Source organism: Lynx canadensis, chromosome D4 (genome assembly GCF_007474595.2).
Source record: "Lynx canadensis isolate LIC74 chromosome D4, mLynCan4.pri.v2, whole genome shotgun sequence".
Lineage (NCBI taxonomy): Eukaryota > Metazoa > Chordata > Mammalia > Carnivora > Felidae > Lynx > Lynx canadensis.
Window position 1 is genome coordinate 88,963,423 of NC_044315.2, and position 21,247 is coordinate 88,984,669.

At 45.9% G+C, this 21,247-nt stretch overlaps 1 protein-coding gene across 9 annotated transcripts in view; it reads left to right on the forward strand.

The window, feature by feature from the left end:
- The first annotated feature begins 895 nt into the window (after positions 1-895).
- NUP214 (nucleoporin 214) overlaps positions 896-21,247 on the forward strand; it is a 95,219-nt gene continuing 74,867 nt past the window's right edge. For all 9 annotated transcript variants that reach the window (XM_030294494.1, XM_030294495.1, XM_030294498.1 and 6 more), the window contains exons 1-12: positions 896-1,035; positions 3,231-3,426; positions 3,724-3,875; positions 4,727-4,925; positions 6,125-6,195; positions 7,364-7,427; positions 7,889-7,992; positions 9,916-10,022; positions 10,668-10,734; positions 14,260-14,386; positions 15,295-15,456; positions 19,696-20,140. In XM_030294494.1, the coding sequence (XP_030150354.1) occupies positions 991-1,035; positions 3,231-3,426; positions 3,724-3,875; positions 4,727-4,925; positions 6,125-6,195; positions 7,364-7,427; positions 7,889-7,992; positions 9,916-10,022; positions 10,668-10,734; positions 14,260-14,386; positions 15,295-15,456; positions 19,696-20,140 (1,739 nt within the window). In that variant the 5' untranslated portion in view covers positions 896-990. The remainder of the gene's footprint in view (positions 1,036-3,230; positions 3,427-3,723; positions 3,876-4,726; positions 4,926-6,124; positions 6,196-7,363; positions 7,428-7,888; positions 7,993-9,915; positions 10,023-10,667; positions 10,735-14,259; positions 14,387-15,294; positions 15,457-19,695; positions 20,141-21,247) is intronic.

The following is a 21,247-nucleotide window of genomic DNA, read 5'->3' on the forward strand; positions in this document are numbered from 1 at the left end:
TTTAAAAAAGCAGCCTTGAAGCAGATAAGCAATTTTGCTGAAACCAAACAGTAAAGTAGAAGAAAACGATCCCCATCCGCGGCGTTAACCCCTAGGCTCCAGATTTAAGAATTTCTGTCCCAGAGCATTTATAATTCCAAAACAAACACCTCTACGTAGGACTGGAATAGTCACCAATCGACACATCCGGACAAGCTGAATTCTAATCCTGCCTTCACCACTTTCTGAGGGGCACTGGGGAATTTTCTAAACTTCTCATCAATTAAATGGCAACAATAAACCCCTCGGTGACTAGGATGTCTTGGACGTTAAATAACACACGTAAAGTGTTTTTGCGCAGTTTCCACGCTCTTGCTCGGGGAATGGTTACCCTGGAAGGAGCCAAGCTGATCTTTGGTGCCCTTTACCCTCTCATTTCAGCCTTCCTGCTCAGACACGGAAGAGTCCTCCGTGGCCCCACCCACCCACTTTTCGAACCTGTTCCTCCACACCCCCCTGCAAAGCCTCTCTCAAGAGCTGCCCCCTGGAAACGTCTGTCAGGTTTCCTAACTCCTCTCACTCGGGGACTGTTAGTAACCACCTACACCCCAGTGTTAATGTGAGGTCTCAGCGACTCAAGGAGCAGGGGGAACGCGAGCAGGCGCCTCGCAACCACAGAAACCAACAGGCAGCCAGCTCGCTCCAGCCTCGACGCCGGGGGCGGGACCTGGGCGCTTCAGGGCGCAGGCGCGTCCGCCCTGGGGCCACGCCCCCTCGTCGGCCAATAGGAGGCGGTGGCCAGGAGAGCGCGCGACTTCAGGAGGTCCCTCAGTCTCCGCCGACCACACCGCCGACTGGGACGTATGACGTCACCGAAGCGCGCCGGAAGTGCGGCGTCTGCGGAGCGCAGCCTGCTGTGAAGGAAGGAAGTTGGCCCCGGAGCGGCCTGGGCCGTGTGGGCAAGGCCGCGGGCGGCAGCAGCGGCTGCTTCGGCCAACAGAGGGTGGCGCGATGGGAGACGAGATGGATGCCATGATCCCCGAGCGGGAGATGAAGGTCAGAGACTGGCCGGGGCCTCCCTCCCTCCCTTATTCCCGGCGTCGCCCTGGAGCCCCGCCGAACGCCGGAGCGCGGGGGCCGGCTGTCCCGCTTCCCGCCTCCTGCTTGAACATTTTACCGCGTTCAGAGCTCTCGCCCGCGTCCTGGAGCGGGCTGCCGTGATTAGCCGCACCGAATCCGTTTTCCCGTCCCTGGTTGGTCTTGTGCGCGCCACTTGAGTTACCCTAGTTACTTTCACGTGGTGGTCGGTCAGAGTAGTGGTAGTAATTGCTGCTTAAGAGCGTTCTCCGTGTGCCCGACACTGTGGTAATAATCAGCGCAGCAACCCCGCGCGTAGCTGTTCATAACGAGGAGCACATGGAGACGGGGGAAGTAACTTAACCCAGAGTCACATTTGACAGAGGGGCTGAAATTTAGGTGGTGGTTTCTGTTTTTATTTTCTAAGACCCTCTCGTCTTCACTTTCCCTGGTCTCCTTTTGTGAAGTGGTCCAGGCTTGCTTAACGCGGGGCCGGGGTTCACCACCTGTTCTACGAAACCTGTAGCGACATGGAATAGAAGGACTATTTTGATATTGGAAATAAGCGTGAGGTCAGGAAACGAAAGAGAGGGGCAGGTGATCCAAATGACGGTTGTAAGGAAGGTGCAGGAAGCGTCTAGGCGATTGAAGAGGTCACTGAAATGTGTTTAGGGCGTAGTAGTCCATCCCGTATGTCGAGTAGTGATTCCCCCTTGAGAATGTCACGGGGGGGCCGGAGGGCGCGGGGACCACCCGATGAGAGTGTGCGGATTTCTCAGATAGGCTGGGGCAGAAGGGAAAAAAAGGTTCCAGAACTACAGGCTTAGAAGATGATAGTCTCCCTTTGAGTTACTGATTATACCAGAAAGGAAAACTTCCCTGTGACTCTTTGTCCCACTGGCTCTCCACACACACGTGACCGTGACTCAACTAGGATATTTAGGATTATCAGGATGAGAATTAGAAAAATACTGAAAATTTCATTCTGCGCCAGCGTGGTCTCATCTGGAAAGCTGTTTTTTTTTCTGGTCGCATACTCCTTTGGCATTAAAAGCATTTCAGTTACTCTTTGAGCAGCTATGTATAAATAGCAAAGCTAAGGAAATCGGTAAGTGGAGTGTGTTCGGGTTCCCATACAAAACACCATACACGTACAAACATGTTAAGCTGAGAAAGGCTGTCCTTGGCTTTTGCCCTTTCGGAACATAAGCAAAAGGGGGTTCGCCTCCTTTTTACCAAAACCTTGACGTAAAGATCAATCTGGAATTCAAGAAAAAAAATCAACACATCTGGTACAACTGAACATAGTGATTGGTAAACCTATGCAATTCTCACCGAGAGGTGATACCCACTGAAAATCGTCTTCGAAGGCATGTAGATCAGTTCGCGGAAGGCTGGGTGAGACAGGCAGTCAGGAGGTTGGGGCAGGCTCCCAGGCCCCGGAGTGCTAAGGAGCGTGCAAATGGACGGAAATGGAAACGGAATCGGTGGTGGATGGAGGTGGCCCAGGATGTTGCACAATCAATGGGGCACTTGTGGGAGTGAAGCAGAGCGTTGTGAGGTGAGGCTGTAGAGGCAGACGGGTCAAGCCATGCCTGGCCTTACAGCCTGCCTTAAGGGCTTTGGACTTGTGTTTGGATGTCCTCATAACACCTAGGTAGGTTTATAGGTCTTGACTATTAAGAGATTGACCATACCCATCCTTTTCCGTGGTGTTTTGTTTAGTATCTGATGCAGGTAAGACGGCTCCTGGGATCTGGCCGTCATTCTGTGGTCATCACGTCCACGTACATGTTTGTCAAGCACCGCACTGGCAGTCCAGGCTAACGGCGTAGTTGGGTGATGCCTTCGATATTTCACAGCAGTTACTGAGGACTCCTCTGGGTCATGAGGCAATACTTACCATCAAGTAGGACAAGATTATGAATGATCAAGTACAGCACCTGTGGTTAGGACAGTAAACTAGGAGTTCAGAAAAGGAAAATACCAGTGTGAATTGGATTAGTTAAGGAAGGCTTCGTGAAAGAATTTTTAAAATTATGTTTAATTCAGTAAACGTTACTAGGTCCTCTGCCGGGCACCACAAACCTCTGGGTTGTACTAGGATTAGGGCTGTTGGAATATCATGGAAGATCTTTTCCCTGAATTGATCTTGGTCTCATCCTTGACAACAGGATTTTCAGTTTAGAGCCCTGAAGAAGGTGAGAATCTTTGACTCCCCTGAGGAGTTGCCCAAGGAACGCGCGAGTCTGCTAGCCGTGTCCAACAAGTATGGCCTGGTCTTTGCTGGTGGAGCCAGTGGGTTGCAGATTTTTCCTACCAAAAATCTTCTTATTCAAAATAAACCTGGTGATGATCCCAACAAGATAGGTAAGTTATTTATTGTTTGTTGCCTAGGAGAGAGAGGGGTGTAGTGAAGGAGTCTCTTTCCCAAGAAATCATTCTAGTATTAAAATTAAAGTGGCTGTGAATCTTCAGGTTGACCCCCAAGGAGAAGTTCTAGGCAGGAAGCCTTTCTGCTCGTTCTGCATGGCTAGGCTTCAAAGTGTGCTTGTATGTTTATGTAGATGTAAAAATGGTTTCACATAGACCGTAGACCTGGTAAAGGGGTTACAGCTTCTGCTTCTGCTTTGTCTTTTTTTTTTTTTTTTTTTAATCTTTTCTTAGTTGATAAAGTTCAAAGCTTACTGGTTCCTATGAAATTCCCGATACATCACTTGGCCCTGAGCTGTGATAACCTCACACTCTCCGTGTGCATGATGTCCAGTGAATATGGTTCCATTATCGCTTTCTTTGATGTTCGCACATTTTCAAATGAGGTAAGCTCCTGGCAAAGTGTAGCATCAGCGTGGGACCTAAAAAATTTGTGTGGTATTGAGTCATAACCTGGAAATTCTTGGTTGACTCTGGGAGTCTTTTTTTCTAGATTAAAGTAGGGGTTTAAAAAAAGGCATTAACTGTGGGATCTTAGACCTTTGAGATAGAAAGGACTTCAAGAAATTCTTCCCTAATACCCGCCCCAAGGTGTTTTTTTTCTCACTTACAAATGAGAGAGCCCACGCCCAGGGAGCTTTAGGTGACCTGCCCCAAGGCTGTAGAGTTCATAGTAATGTCAGAAGTTCCCATATCCCGGTCTCCGGCCTCCTCTGGCAGTGTTCTTCCACTTCTAGCAGTTTGGGAATAATATTGTCAATAATTTGAGTATTTACACTGACTATGTGCCAGGCCCTGTACTGGTGCTTTATAGGCCTTGTCCTCGTTCCTAAGTACCGTGGCCTCACAAAGTAGATGCTGTTGTCTTCATTTTATAGGTGGAGGAATAGTCCCAAAGAATTTAAACGTGCAAGGGTCCAACACCATTAAGAAGCAGAGCCAAGATTTTAATCTAGTGTTTTCCCTTTACTGATTATTTTGCATTTGTGTATTCCCCTGCTGGAAGTTCTTCCAGTGTGCTAGGATAAGTGACTGCCATTTTCAAAGTTGTGTTGAAATTGTCTGTAACAAATAGATTGTTGCGTAGAGCTAATTTGTTTTTGTCACAGTCGTGGGGGAAAATAAACTGTAATTTGAGAAAAAACTTGCATATTCAGTAAGTTTCTTCGACTATTAAATGTCTATGTGTTTATTAATTTATCAATTTATTTTTGCTCCTGGGCATCTGTTTTAAAAGGCTAAACAGCAAAAACGCCCATTTGCCTATCATAAGCTTTTGAAAGACGCAGGAGGCATGGTGATCGATATGAAGTGGAACCCCACTGTTGCCTCCATGATGGCAGTTTGTCTGGCCGATGGCAGCATTGCTGTCCTACAAATCACAGAAACAGTGAAAGTGTGTGCGACTCTCCCTTCCACGGTGGCAGTAACATCTGGTGGGTAATAAAGGCTTTCACTCCGTAACATACAATAATGGTAATCTATTTAAAAATTAATTTCTGGAAATAAAAGCAAATGGGGCTTTTTGTTGTGTCTGTTGTTATTTGGTGGAACTGGAGAGTATTCTTTATTTCCATAGTTCACGTTCTTAAAGCCAAACAGCAGACAGGATTTAACTTGAATGTGTGTAGGCGTTCTGGAGAAAGAAATATTTTGGTACGGCTAGTTTAGAACTGTGTTTTTAATTTTTTGTTTAATGTTTATTTTTGAGAGAGAGTGAGAGAGCACGCGTGCGTGCACACGCGCAAGCGGGGGAGGGGCAGAGAGAGGGAGACACAGAATCTGAAGCAGGCTCCAGGCACTGAACTGTCCGCACAGAGCCCAACGTGGGGCTCGAATTCACGAACCTCAAGATCATGACCTGTCCGCCCAGAGCCCAATGTGGGGCTCGAACGCATGAACCGCGAGATCATGACCTGAGTGGAGGTCGGATGCACAACAAACTGAGCCACTCAGGTGCCCTCGAACTGTTTTTGAGAATGATTGTTTCTGGATCCTAAAGGGTAGTGGATGGTACACTGAAAGCCATTTTGTACCTTCAGGGGCAGAGTATTACCAGTGTCAAACAGGAGTAAGAGAATGATTTCTCGATACTTGAAAACTTTTTCTATTCTCCTTATCTAAAGACTACAGAGTTTTCTGTACCTTCCAGCTTTCTGGACAATACTCCATTGGCAAAACATTTGGAACAGTCGACTTAATGGCCCAGTGGTAAATCATAATTGCCTTGTATCATCAGAATGATCTTTAAAAAAATTTTTTTAATGTTTATTTTTGAGAGACAGAGAAGACGAGCAGGGGAAGGGCAGAGAGAGACATAGAATCTGAAGCAGGCTCCAGGCTCCCAGCTCTAAGCTGTCAGCACAGAGCCCGACTCGGGGTTCAAACCAATGAACCGTGAGATCATGACCTGAGCTGAAGTCGGACCCTTAACCAACTGAGCCACCCAAGGGACCCAGTTTTTTGTTTTTGTTTTTGTTTTTTTTAACTTTGTTGAATAAAGATGATCCTAGAGTCTTCTGGGGGCTGACCAGGGAATGGAAAGTGGTGATTAAATGGCTGTTTCAGGACAGATCTCATTGGTTTGCTCCATTTTCTTCAGTTCTTAGTTGACCGCATTTTCTTCTTTGCTCAGTGTGCTGGAGCCCCAAAGGGAAGCAGCTGGCTGTGGGAAAACAAGATGGAACCGTGGTCCAGTATCTTCCCGTAAGTTGTACTTCAGAACTGTTCGTAAGTTACCCACCTTTGGTGGGTAGTTTGGGGTCTCGTTGGCATTTCTTTGTCAAAATGTCATTCATGCTCATTACGACAAATTCATCAGTACACAAGCAAGCAGGAAAGAGGGGAACTCTTCCTGTCTGTCCCATAGTCTTTCCAGAGGCATACTCTGTTTTCTTTAGCGGTAGCCTCCAGACTTTTCTGGATGCTTTTACAAATAGTCTGCGTGTAGATGCATTATCCATCTGTTGTACACACTGATGATAACGCTACACAGTGTTCCCCGGCTTTACATTCCCAGTACATTCTATAAGTATGTTCCATCAAAACAGTGGAAGCATTATTTGTCAGCTAGCTGAGTCCCTCTTAAAGGTTCAGTTTCTCTAATTATAGAAACTAGAGAATGGATGCTCCTGTCACTCTGTCACCCCCTCCCTGTGGTCTTCCTGGGACAATATTCACAGATACTCTGCAGTATAATTGGCAAAGAATCCATATATTTTGGGTCGAGCGTGGATGGCAAGGAGGCGTTCGTAGGCAGTGCTGAGACCTGTGTTGCTGTGAATTCCTCCTTGAGATCCCTTCTCTATGGGGTGTGATAGCAGTGGATGTCTGAGTTTGAGGTTGAGGGTTTACTTCTTAGGTTATTGCAGAAAGTTGTTATCTGAAATTTGGTATATATTCTTTCAGGGCGTTAGCTTGTAAAAGGATAATAGGATTGGCTTAATTTTATGGGCTTGCTCTTTGCCTTTTTTGTTTTCAATGTAATCATTTTCAGAATCCTTTTTCTAACTCATGGTCCGTGGAGCCACTTCATTCTTCGGAACGGCTGGATAGTAGTCCGCTCTGTGGACGCGCCGTAATTTACTCCCCTGTCCCGCTATTGCTGGCTGTCTGTCAGCGTGGGTGGCTTTGCTGCCATAAATGGTGTTGCCTTGCGCATCCTCCCCCTGCGCCTGCACGCATTCTTGAGAGATTTCTGTAGGTTGGGGTGCTGGATGTAGGCATTCACTCTTCCCTGTGCTGTCTCCTGGCTGGGAACATGAAACATAGTGGTTTCTGGGGAACATGCTGGATTTGACGGAGTTTCAGCGGCTCATGTGTGTTTCATTTGACACTCTTCCCCCCCCCCCCCCCCCGCCAAAATCTCTTTCAGACTTTGCAGGAGAAAAAAGTCATTCCTTGTCCTCCGTTTTATGAGTCAGATCATCCTGTCAGAGGTAACCCATCTGCTTTTCTTACGGGGCCAGCCTGTCACGAGGTGACACTATTACAGAAATGTCAGATCATGTGATGTATCTACACACCCGCCCAGGGAGGTGTTAGTGCCTCCTGCATGAATACTCTCATTATCACCGTTGGCCAGTTAAGTCAGCACAACAGCAGTCCTCTGGTAGACACCCGTGTCTCATGGTACATGATAGTAAATGGATCCTGACTTGTTACTAGGATTCTTTCAAAATTTGCCCTGATTATAATCCACCAGGAAAAAAAAAATCCCACTTTGGGATGGATTTGGGCTTCCTGAATCTTTGTATCTGTGAATTATATTTAGTCAGTAAAATCCGGACCTTTGTCAAAACTATAGTACTCTGACTTTTTTATCCATGGGCTGTTAATTTTTTAACACGCAGGAGCTATTCCCAAAGTGAGATGCTTTATCAGAGTGTGTGTATTTCAGTTCTGGATGTGCTGTGGATCGGTACTTACGTCTTCACAATCGTCTATGCTGCTGCAGATGGGACCCTGGAAACTTCTCCAGATGTGGTGATGGCTCTCCTCCCGGTACGTTTGTGAAAGGGACATCTTTGTTCTTTGAGAGCCACAGAGGTCTTCTAGTAAAGGTTAAGGCTTGGGCTCCAGCTTCCTTTTGCTGGCAACGGTGGTACGACTTCAGGCATAAAACTTGGCACCATGGGCCGTGGGGGCCAAAATGATGGTGTCTTCTTACAGCATAATCTACCGTTTAGTCCTAAAGTGAAGAAAATCATAAAGCTTGCTTTTGCTTACATTGTAAACTATGAGTCCTGGTAGATGTTAACCTGATAAAGGTATTTGATTGATTGATTGATTGTCAAGTTAGCTAACATAAGTGTGGTCTTGGCTTCAGGAGCAGCCGATAAAGATATTTTAGAAAAGCAAGAAAATACCGTGATTTTTAAAATTCTTCCACTTGTTTATACTTAACCAGATGTTTATCAGATGCCTGCAGGGCGTTAGGCACTGCTTTAAAGCTGAGAATACCGTGGTGACTGAGGTAGAGTCCTTTCTTTTGTGGGTCTTACATTTCTTTTTTTTTTTAATTTTTTTTTTTAATGTTTGTTTATTTTTGAGACAGAGAGAGACAGAGCATGAATGGGGGAGGGGCAGAGAGAGGGAGACACAGAATCGGAAGCAGGCTCCAGGCTCTGAGCCATCAGCCCAGAGCCCGACGCGGGGCTCGAACTCACGGACCGCGAGATCGTGACCTGAGCTGAAGTCGGACGCCCAACCGACTGAGCCGCCCAAGCGCCCCAAGGGTCTTCTATTTCTAACGAGTGTGCTAGTCATAGTCAGTAAAGAAGTGCAGGTCAGGGAATGATAAGGGTGAAGGAGGGAACAGCGAAGGGTTCGGGCGGATAATGACAGGGCTGCAGTTCAGACTGGGTGCGCGAGGAAGGCCTCTGAGGAGGAGCCCTTTGAGCGAGAATGGAATGACCTCAGGGAGTGAGTCATTTTGAAAACCGGGAAGAACATTAATAACAAGATCTACAAAATGTGACTACGTTGCGAGGACATTTAAAAAAAGACAAATGAGGCAGCGCATATACTTCCCAATCAGTACTGGTTTTCAAAGTCCATAAAAACATTTAAAACTACATAAATAAATGTCTAAATATAACAGAAGTGGGAGTCGCATTAGTTGTTTCGCAGCCTTGTTTTAGTGGTAAATCGTAAGCATCTTTTGAAGTCCTTGAATACCATCTATATTTGGCTTTTTGGACAGATGATTTATTTAGCTCTTCTTCCACTCCTGGATCCTCAGGTGGTTTTCAGTTTTCTTGTTTTAAGGAATACCACGATACGTCCTTTGGTGTACATTTTATGTGATTGTGTTTATCTTGTAGGATAAATACCTGGAAGTGAATTTGGTTCAGTGATGTATGCTCTTGTTGCTAAGGTTTTGAAAACATTGCCAAAGGATCTTCTAGAAAAGCTACAGCAGTTTCCATTCCTGCCACCAGCGTGACTCCCAGTTGCCCCAGATGAAGTGCTTATTTGAAGAGCCCGTTAAGATGTTCTATTCCCAGGGAGAATATCAGCTTTGGCATTTATTGATTCTTGGGTTCCATGTCCTGGGCTAGAAGCTTTATATGTGTCGTTTTGTTTCACACTTAAAACCGCCTTTGATGGCAGTGAAGTGAGTTCCACAGGCCCACTACGTGCATAAGAAAACGGTATCAGAGAGGCTGTGGGATCTGTCCGTGCCTGGCCCACAACCAGAAAGTGACAGAACAGCGTATATACAGTTCTGTTCAGTGGCCACCATTCCCGTGCCTTGAACTACTCCACTCTGCCTTTATATCGTGCCTGTGGACTTGGACATAGATTTTTGGGTGAATTTTTTCATAAAACTTAAATGGTTTTGTTTTTTGCGATCCTTAACTGTGTAGAATGAAAGAAAAAGTGCACATGGCATTTTTTTTTTCCTCCTTTTGTTTCTGGTAGAAAAAAGAAGAAAAGCACCCAGAGATATTTGTGAACTTTATGGAGCCCTGCTATGGTAGCTGCACGGAGAGGAAACACCATTACTACCTCAGTTACATTGAAGAATGGTGAGCCGAGAGCCCGAGAAGGGTTCCTCCTCTCTCTGTCGGGTCCCACCTGAACCACTTGGTTCCAACGTTGAAACTCTTTTCTGTAGGAAAGGAGAATGGAGAGTCGAGGTGCCCCACACATATTTTCCTCTGATGCTGGATAATGTCTCTCTGACTCCTGTTTCCCCAATCTTGAATTATCTCCATCGAATACTCACTGATCCTAAAAATCCCGTTTTCTCAATAACCCCGGTGATGACTTGACAATGATACTGATATGTAAGGAACATATTAAAAATTTCCCTCAGAGCAAAGGGCTTCCTCTTGAAAGGTAGACAGCTTGAAGCAAAGCTTCTGTCCGGAATTTCTGTTCCGGATTATTCTGTTCACAGGGCGATAGATTTATTGGAAATTCCGACGTGATTTTGTCATGTCTCTCGGAAATGGTCAGGCAGTTGGCCGGCTCTCCAGGGCTTTATCCGGTGAACTAAGAAGTTAAGCTTTGTATCTAAAATCTTCTCCCCTCTCTTCAGCCACGTAGGAAACCTCACCTTCCTCCTTGACGTCTTGAGGAAGTCCTTATGGACGCTACCTCAGGCTCAAGTCGGGTTAGAACTGTTGCTGTGTTTTAGTTTAATGGCCTTCTGCTTTTATTCTTCCAAGGGATTTAGTGCTGGCAGCATCCGCAGCTTCAACAGAAGTCAGTATCCTTGCTCGACAAACAGATCAGGTAAATTTCACTCTCTTGTCGCTTCTCCGTGATACTTTCCTGAGAAAGACTCTGGAGGGAGTTAAAACTATGGTGAAGGTTTAGATGAAGCCACGTCCCTTTGAATGAGTTCCTGGGTGACAGCAAAGCTGACGCTTCGCTGATGTGACTGAGCGCCTCGGGCCAGGTGGCTGAGATGTCACAATGGACACATGTGGGTTTCAGACTCCACTGTCAGCCAAAGCCCTTCTGTCCTTTCTGGGTCCACTCTTGATCTGTGGAAACATACGATGAGGTCTGCTGTCAACGGGAGCACGCCTGGATGTAGGAGGTTTTTCTGCCTTGTTTTGTTTTATCACCTTTATTTTTTCGCTCTTGCTTGAACCTGCCCCTTCATTCAGTCAGCTATAACCCATCCTTGATTAATGGAGAGAAACATGCAGATCATACCAAATTGTGACTCATCGGGAATATTTTGTTTCACTTTGGGGCCGCCTAGGTGGCTCAGTCGGTAAGCTTCCGATTTCTACCAATTTCGGCTCAGCTTACGATCTTGTGGCGTGGGGGGAGGCCTGGGTTCGAGCCCCGCATCGAGCCCTGCGTGGGGCTCTGTGCTGACGGCTTAGAGGCTGGAGCCCGCTTGAGATTCTGTGTGTCCGTGTTTCCCTCTCTTTCTGCCCCTCCCTTGCTGTGTTCTGTCTCAAAAAAATACATTTTTAAAAGTTTTTAAAAAGGGAGGCACCTGGGAGGCTCAATCGTTTGAACGTCCAACTTCGGCTCAGGTCCTGGTCTCACCATTCAGGAGTTTGAGCCCCGTGTCGGGCTCTGGGCAGAAGAAGGCTCAGAGCCGGGAGCCTGCTTTGGAATCTGTGTCTCCCTCTCTCTCTGCCCCTCCCCCACTCACGCTTTCTCTCTTTTTCTCTCTCTCTCTTTCTCTCTCAAAAATTAATAAACATTAAAAAATTAAATTAAAAAAAAAGAAATATGTTGTTTCACTTTGAAAAACCACCAGAAAGCTAAAAGCGCCCGTGCAAGTAAGTGCGCACCTCCTTTCTTGCACTTTGTCCTCCTTGCAGACGAACGAGGTGGGCTGAGGTGGTTGTGACGCCATCCGAAACTGTGGTGGGTTACGCGGAGTCACCACAGAGGAGATGTGCTGAAACAGAAAAGTTTTCTTGAAACTGGTGCCTGGAATTTTAAAGAAAATTTTTTTTTTAAGTTTGATTCATTTATTTTGAGAGAGAGAGAGCGCATGAGCAGGGGAGGGGCAGAGAGAGGGAGAGAGAATCCCAAGCAAGCTCTGCACGGTCAGTGCAGAGCCCAGCACAGGGCTTGAACCCGTGAACTGCGAGATCATGACCTGAGCCGAAATCAAGAGGTGGACGCTTAACCGACTGAGCCACCCAGGCATCCTGAACCTTGAGTTGAAAAATGTCTCGTGCACCCCACACACAGATACATATTTCTCGCCAACCGGTCAGTATTTACCCATCATTGTCCACATGGCCAGGTGGTCCAGTGCGTGGCTCTCGTGGCGTCTAGGGTGGGCCACTTGGGGGTCACAGGCTGAATGCAGCAGCCTCCTCTGAAGTCTTTGATCGATTTCAGTGACAGTTTCTTAATATCACGATTTTATGTCCCAACACCCTTTAAATATATTTTTGTTTCTTATCAAGACCGTTTATGTACGTGGTTAAAAAATCAAATTCTAGAAAAGGGTTTATAAATGAAAAAAGTCACCCCTGCCCTACCCTGTCCTTATCCAGTCCTGTTTAGAGGACTTTTTTTTTTTTTTTTTCGAACTTGTAGCATGTTTTTCTTTTAAAAGCTAACCTCCTGGGGCGCCTGGGTGGCGCAGTCGGTTAAGCGTCCGACTTCAGCCAGGTCACGATCTCGCGGTCCGTGAGTTCGAGCCCCGCGTCGGGCTCTGTGCTGACTGCTCAGAGCCTGGAGCCTGTTTCCGATTCTGTGTCTCCCTCTCTCTCTGCCCCTCCCCCGTTCATGCTCTGTCTCTCTCTGTCCCAAAAAATAAATAAACGTTGAAAAAAAAAATTAAAAAAAAAAAAAAAAGCTAACCTCCTTATCCCTAAGTAATACCCTGCCGTATCACTAGATAGTGATTATTAATTTTAGACCTTCTTGGCTGTTGTGGCAGGTGAGGATATAGCTCACTTGAGGCCCTGAAATCTTTGTCCTTCCCTTACTAGGGTTACAGTCCTATTGTAGTTTCTTCTGTTGGCTGGCTCTGCAACTATAAGTAACATTTTTTACCTTCATTTCTCATGACATCACCATACACGGTGAAGTTCTCTGACCTTGCGCTTTGTGGGAGGAATACCTTCTCCCCAACCCTTGCGTTCAGCACACCTTCCCCCACTCCTGCCTTCCAGCTCTTGGCATTCTGTGGCTCGTCTTTTGTAAAATCAAAATTGGTATTGTTTGCATTCTGTTCCGTAGTGATTATCAAGTCTTCTTTATTTTGAAATTTTTTAAGTTTATCTTGAGAGAGAGAGGGAGAGCATGAGCGGGGGAGAGGCAGAAAGAGGAAGAGAGAGAATCCCAAGCAGGCTCCACACGGTCAGTGCAGAACCTGATGCCAGGCTCAAACTCGCAAACTGTGAGGTCACGATCCGAGCCAAAACCAAGAGTCGGACGCTTGACCGACTGAGCCACGCAGCCGCCCCAAGTCTTCTTTATTTTGTGTGTAGATTGTTTTTCAAAGTTGACATCAATTTTGTTTTCATTATTATGAATGTAACTGTTCCTCTCACCATTGCAAAGTCATGGAGTACGACTGTGTTCCCTTTCCTCAACAGCTTTTTGCTTTTCTGTTATTCATGGAGCATTATTATCCCCCTTTGATTCATGCTGCCCAGTTTGGGTCAACACTGAAAGTTAGACAAATGTGATTTTTAAAAATCAGAAGTCATTTGTTGGCGGGAATACAGCCCACTCAGGCGGACAGGAGCAACAGGGCAGTTTATGGGAAAGATGTAGTGGTTTCTCAAGGACCCCAAAGGCAGGAAGGGGGACCAGTGTGAGGAAGTGATGCCGCGATCTGGGAAGACGGGAACTAAGGGTGCTTCTGTCTCCATGGATGAGCAAGCATAGAGCATGTGGCCAGCTTTATTAGCCGCCTTGCGGAAGACCGCGGTAGCCATCAACTGGAGGTCCTGGTCCTGGTCCCACATTTCCAGGGGCAGCTGCTGACTGGTTGGTGCAGGTATGAGATTCACCCACCATATTTAGGAATCTACCTAGTTGGGTTGGACGGTACCTCGGAAAGTGTTCATGATAGCGGTTATTTATTCCCGAGGCAGAGACTTGGTATACCGGGGGCAGATAGGTTGATTTGGAATATTAACCCCTCACTTGCTAGGACGTTCATGGCTTTTAGACCATCTTCCCAGATTTCCAACTCTAGTCAACAAAGAAATCGAAACTGAGAGTTTTTTTTTTCCTTCTCTTCTATTTGAACAATGGTAGGAGAACCAACGCAGAGCTCTTACCAACACAGCATTTTCACCTTCTGTTTCTTTCTTCCAGGTTAATTGGGAATCTTGGCTCCTGGAGGATTCTAGTCGAGCTGAACTGCCTGTAACAGACAAGAGTGATGACTCACTACCCATGGGAGTTGCCATAGACTATACTAACCAAGTGGAAATCACCATCAGTAAGTGTGGTCTGATGTAGTTTAGTTTCTGATCACGGTTGATATTTAAATCCCATTCTATGGGTTCGTGACAGAATCTACGCTGCAGGGCACTTTTAACTTCTGGTAGCCCATTTCCGCTTGAATGATACAGAGTGTTTGGTGATGACACTAGCCTAACTTGACGGACACTCTTTGACGAGTCAGACTGTGTGTGTGTGTGTGTGTGTGTGTGTGCGCGCGCGCGCGCGCGCTTCAAACCATAGCAGCGCTTGGTTTGAAGACACAGATTAGAATGGACACTTCAAGCACTTGGCTTCCAAATCGGGCCTGAGTATGTGCTCTGAGTATGTCTTTTCCCCAGCTGAAGCGTGGCAGAGCTCCTGTGCTGCGAAATGTGCGAGGGCAGTGGAAGACCTGAGTTCCTCTCCTTTCCCTAGTCGGGTTACTTGGTCTTACTAGCTCATTTACTTTGATTCTTTTCCAGTCTTCACTGACAAACCGTATGCTTATGACTCAACTGTGAATGAACATACAGTAGTTTGACTCCCCTTTCTGCGTCCTTCTGTGTGTTTTCCAATGTCTGTGGTCTGTCACTTCTCTGCCAGATCAGCCCCTTCCTAGAGATGCTGGTCTCGGGCAGGGGAATATCGTGAACACAGAGACACGCTTGTAAAGCTCGCGGGAGCCTAGGGACAGTCGCGGCTGCCCTGCAGGGTCCAGCAGGGTAGGGGCGGTCAATAATGACAGTAGCTCTCTTTAATGAGTTGGTGCCCGAGAGACTGTTCAGATATGAAGCGGAACACGGGGGCTTGAGCTTTACTGTTGGGATGAGTCTGCTCACCCCTTCTTGCTTGGGGCGGTCTTTCCCTTCCCGCCCAGGCCCTTCAACTTGGCTCTTTTTTCACTTCTGTTTTCTTTCTTAACAGATGACGAGAAGACTCTCCCTCCTGCTCCGGTTCTTATGTTGCTTTCAACAGATGGTGTGCTTTGTCCATTTTATATGATCAATCAAAATCCTGGGGTTAGGTCCCTCATCAAGACGCCAGAGCGGCTCTCATTAGAGGGAGAGCGACAGCCTAAGTCGTCAGGTGCGTGCCTCTTCCTGCACTGGAAGTTGGGGAGTACCGTGGGCTTGTTCTGGACTATTCCCAAGGGTAAAAACTGTGTGGGGATGTGTAGTGGTCCTGTTCATCCGCTCGTCCTGTCTTCATGAGGCAGGGACTGACTTTTCCTTGAACACATGCGCATTCTTGCTTCCCCTTGCCCACAAGCTTTAGTCTCTGACGTTGACTTTGGTGAAAGGGAAGCTCAGCCCAATGGATCCCATCAGGTCATTTAGCAACAATATCCTGTTATAGCGCCCTGTGTTATAGGTCTCAACCCTAAAGACGTTCGTCCGAGGGATTAAATATGTGATTGTGCATGCAGTCGCTGTCACATAACTGTTACTGGTGTTGCATTTGTTGACAGCTAGTGGAATATATTGTGAAAAAGTGCTATATGCTTTATGATTCCTTTCTTATGAGAAAAAAACATATATACGTACGTATTTAGGGAAAATACTAGAAAAGTGTATGTTAAAATCTAAATAATGGTTTTTATCTGGGTGGTGGGAACATGGGATTTTGTTTTCTTTTTGTTCATATTTAATTTTCTTTAGGTTCCCCCCCCCTTTGAAAATATTACTTAAGTAGTATACGTTTATTGGCAAAAAATTTGAAAATACAAAATCACTTAAGAGTTCCTCAGACAGGGGCTCCTGGGTGGCTCAGTCGGGCGGCCAACTACAGCTCAGGTCATGATCTCGCAGTCTGTGAGTTCGAGCCCCGCATGGGGCTCTGCGCTGACAGTTCAGAGCCTGGAGCCTGCTTCTGATTCTGTGTCTCCCTCTCTCTCTGCCCCTTCCTTGCTTGCTCTCTCTCTCTCTGTCTCTCTCAAAAATAATAAACATTAAAAAAAAAAAAAAGAAAGAAAAAGAGTTCCTCAGACATGGGGGTGCCTGGGTGGCCCAGTTGGTTAAGCATCCAGTTCCAGCCCCACATCGGGCTCTGTGTTGATAGCTCAGAGCCTGGGGTCTGCTTTGGATTCCATGTCTTCCTCTCTCTGCCCCTTCCTCGCTCACACTCTGTCTTTCAAAAACAAACATTAAAAAAAAGAACAGAGTCCCTCAGACATCAAACAATAGCCGTAGTCTGCATTTTGGTGCATATTCTTCATGTATGTAAATGCACGTATATAAACACTAATATGTATTTTCAGCTTTTTCACAGCGACAGTGTATCACTTGTGAGAACGAAGTGTAAAACTTTTTAAAGGGGGAGTGTTTCATATTGTCGAATTTCACCACTCTTCTCTTTGAATTCTGTGAATATATAACTTTCAAGACTTCTCTGGCTAAAGAAGTGCATAGTGTGATCAATTCTCTATCTAAGAAAAAGCGTGTTGACCAGTCGGGGTGGATAAGGTGGACAGTGTATTTTCTTGCTGCTTCCCGATGCAGAATGAGTTGTTCATAAACAGAACCACTCAAGACACTTGGACTCCTGTCACTTGACAGTGAGTCCCCAAGTAGTAAACCAGGTCACCACACATAGACTATGATAGCAGGGGACCTCATTGTTTATAGTGTGTGTGCTCTTTGAGTGTTTTTTGGGTTTTTTTTAAGCTTATCTATTTATCTTGAGAGAGAGAGAACGCCCATGCACGTACCAGCAAGGGAGGGGCAGCGAGAGAGAAAGAGAGAATCCCAAGCAGGCTCTGCACTATCAGCACAGAGCCCCATGCAGGGCTCGAACTCATGAACTGTGGGGGGTCATGACCCGAGTCAAAATCAAGGGTCGGACACTTAACAGACTGAGGTACCCAGGCACCCTTGAGTGGGTTTTGCCCGAAGTGCTCATGAGTACCACAGGCTACCTACACTTAGTTACTGTGCGGGCTGTTGACAGGCAGTGCACCCTGGGAAGTTGGGAGCCTGCAGGGTGACGTCTGTTTCTGAGCACAGTTCAGTTGTGAAGGGCTTCGCTACTAGCCCATTAAACCCCCGAGCACAAGCAGAGGCCAGTTTTACTGTTCACCTTTCCTAGAGAAAGCCCCCTCTTCCATCCCGCTTGGTCCAGAGGGGACAGCCAGATGAGTGGAAGAGGGCCATCGAAGGGGGAGAGAGTGGCCTGCAGCTGTCGCTGAAGCCTAGGTGGCGGGTGCAGAAGGCATTAACGGTTCCGTCCATTTCCACTCTGCCGCTCCGCGGATGCTGGGTTGAATGATCAGAAATGCACGAGGGTTTTCATGTGCTCGGTTCTGTTTTCAGGGAGAACAGTGCCTCTGGTGTCTTTCGGGTCTGGCACGTACTTTTCACGTAGGTCTACTGAACGTGCACGGAAGCGATGAACAACGTATACGTTTGTGTCTTCAAAGAAGCTTGCAGTTGCCAATTCCGTCTTTGTTGTGTGAAGTAGTAACAGAATAAATTTGTTTGCATTATGCTTCCGCTAAAGTGACAATTTCCTGGGGTCTTCGTTTTGACGTAGTGAAGATAAATTAATTGCCATCTCAGTTTGGAAGAATCAAGACCCATTAATATAAACGTGTGGGCAGTAAATACTGCTTTCTTACTTACCGAGTTGTTTAATTTGGCAGTTTAGTGTGTTACTTTATAGAAAGTTTGGAAAACAGAAAAAGATTTAAACCTGTCTTCTCTTCTAGTGTTTTTTCATAAACATCTTTCTTTGTAGTTGTAAAATATCATGTACATCGTTAGTGTGTAGATTTTTAATTTAAATTGTGCTTCCTACATTCTTAATCTTTGTGATTCTTTGAAAAGAGTGACTGCTTACTCTTCCATTGGACATCTTTTACCATTTGTGTAAAAAGACATTAAATGTCTTTTTCCTATTTTAGGTTATTTTTGTAGGCTTTATTCTCAGAAGTGGGATGACTGAGTCCATTTTTTATGATTTTTGAGACATAATGCTAAAGTGTTTTCTAAAAGATTGTGCTCAGTTAGGTACCTAGAGATAAAGGTTTCAGGTTTATTTTACCCTTCCAGACATAGGGGATTGTACATATTTAAATTTTGATCATTTAGAGAACAATCAAAAATAGGCCTCATTTACATTTGCATTTCTTTGATTAGGCAGATTGATCAATCATGTGCTATTTTGCGAATTAGGTTCCTGGATTATATCAGAGTCTTGAAATTTCTTTATCACAATTTGTATGAGCTTTTTAAAAAATATAAAACATTGTCGTTTGCTACAGATTTTTTGTTTAGTTACCTTTTAGTTATGTAACTGTCTTTAGACAGTCAAATATATATATATTTTTTTAAGTTTACTCATTTATTTTGTGAGAGAGAGGGAGAGAGAGAGGGAGAGAGAGAGAGTGAGCAAGCAGGGGTGGGGCAGAGAGAGAGACAGAATCCCAGGCAGGCTCTGTGCTGGGCTTGAACCCATAGACCACGATATCATGACCTGAGTTGAGCCTAGATCAAGAGTTGGATGCTTAACCGACTGAGACACTTAGGTGCCCCTAGGCAGTCAAATCCTAATCTTTTCCTTTGTGGGTTTTTTTTGTTTGTTGTTGTTTTTGTTTTTGTTTGGTCATTTCTAAATTATAAGTTGTTAGGCTCTCAGTAATTTTTCTGACTTTTTGCCTCCTTGGTTTTGAAATGTACATATGCGTGTGTTTACATATGTAGATATCTTTAATTTATCTGGACTTGCTTTTAGGGACTATTATGAAGTGGGAGTGAAAGTCTGACTTAAAGTTTTCTCCTAATTGTTGATGAAATGCTGCAGAATAGTTTGTTTTTCACTGTAACATTAAGAGATGCATTTCCCTCGCTCTGGGATTCAGCTGGGTGTCCATGAAGTCCTGTTAATCTAATGCCTTTCCTTGTTTCCTTTTTCTTTCAAAGTTGGGTTTTTGTTTTGTTTGTTTTTTTTTAATTTACTGGTTTTTTAAAGTTTATTTGGGGGGGGTTAGAAAGAGGGGGAGAAAGAATTCCAAGCAGGCTCCACCCCCAGGGTGGGGCCCAACATGGGGCTCAGTCTCATGACTGAGATCATGACCTGAGCTGAAATCAAGAGTCTAACTCTTAACTGACTGAGCCCCCCAGACACCCCCCCTTCAAAGTTTTGTTCATCTGCCCATGTGGAAAATTTGTTACGGAAAGTCTGTCAACCCCACTTTTCTCTCTCTTTTTTTTTCCTCTTGAACTAGGACAGTTGTCTCCGACTTCATTCTGCCACGAGCCCTGTCATGTAGACTTCCATTATTTTGGTGCTAATTTCTCTCTTCCTTTTTCTCCATTTTGTTCACTGCAGGGAGTACCCCCACTACTCCAACCTCCTCTCAAGCCCCGCAGAAGCTCGACGCTCCAGCCCCTGCGGCCCCAGTCTCTGGTCCACCTCCGTCGCTGGCCACTCCCCCTTCCACCTTCTCTTTGCCTTCTGTTGGAGTCCCCACTGTGTTCTCCTTTGGTTCTTCGTCCCTGAAGCCATCTGGTTCTGCCACAGGGGAGCCCCCTCCGTATCCCAGTGGTTCTGGCACATCTACCTTCTCTTTTGCTCCTCCTTCTCAAGCCTCCGTAGCGTCCACCCCTATGGCCTCTCCCATGGTGCCATCCGCCAGCACGTTCTCCTTTGGATCATCGGGTTTTAAGCCCACCCTGGAAAGCACACCGATGCCAAGTGTGTCTGCTCCAAACATAGGAATGAAGCCCTCCTTCCCACCCTCGGCCTCTGCAGTCAAGGTCAACCTTAGTGAGAAGTAAGTAGCGCTTGAAGAAAGAGTGGTTCTGCTGGAGCGTGCGTGGAAATATCACGTGTTAGTCACTGGAAATAGTCACTGTGAGTGGAGTAATGAATAGATTTCCTCTTTTTTCCTGTCTTCCAAAGTAATACTTGCAAATGGTAAAAATTCAAACAACGTAAAAGGTTTGCATTTAATCAGGGGACGGAGTCCAGAAGAGTCTCTTAGAATTTCTTGTTTTTAAGTTATTAGAGGTTTATATTTAAGTGATCGTTTTTGCTTTTTTCAGATTTAAAATGGAGGAGATAGTCCTCATTTTACAAAATGAGGCAATAAGGAACATACACCCTGTGCGGGGAATGAATCTCTTATACCCCTTTGCCCCTGTGTCCGCCCTTCACTCTCTGAACGGCTTTCTGACAGCCACCACAGTAAGCTGTGAAGTTGTACACACATCAGGTGACTCTCCTGCGTGACAGTCCCTGGGGGCTTCTCATTGTTCTTCGAGGACTGTCCAAACTCCTTAGCGTGATCCTTCACTTTCCTCTCCATGTACGTCCCCCCCACCCAGCTCACTCCTATCCTGTTATTTAACTTTGTCTCTGGCTGCGTTCTCCCCACTGGAACGCAAAGCCCCTTGATGAAAGTGATCCTTTGTTCCTCGTAACGCTCCCAGCCCTCCCCCACTCATCTCTGCTACCTCTTGTCGCCATGGACGCGGTGCTGGCTGTGACCACCACTGCTGCCATTGTCACTGTTGATATCAAGTCACCACACAGCCACCTCACCCTAACAGTTGCCTGGTATTCCATTTTGTCACTGTACCGTGAATTATATGGCCGGTCATCTGATGCTGGACATTTAGATTGTTGACAGACTTTGCCCTGTGGGTAAAGCTTAATTTTCCATTCCCGTAAGCATCCGAAAGACAGTGATCTCCTTTTGTCTTTTTCACTCCCCAGAGGAGGTGATCGCCCAAAGCAAGTTCTCAGTGATTTCCTTGGGAGAAGGAGAATACCAGCCTCTCCTAATAGTGGAGTCCCAGCCTCTCTTTTTTTACTTAGCTTGATGGAATAGAAGATCAGTATTTCATGTCCTGATAAACTTCATTTCTCCTTCATGTTA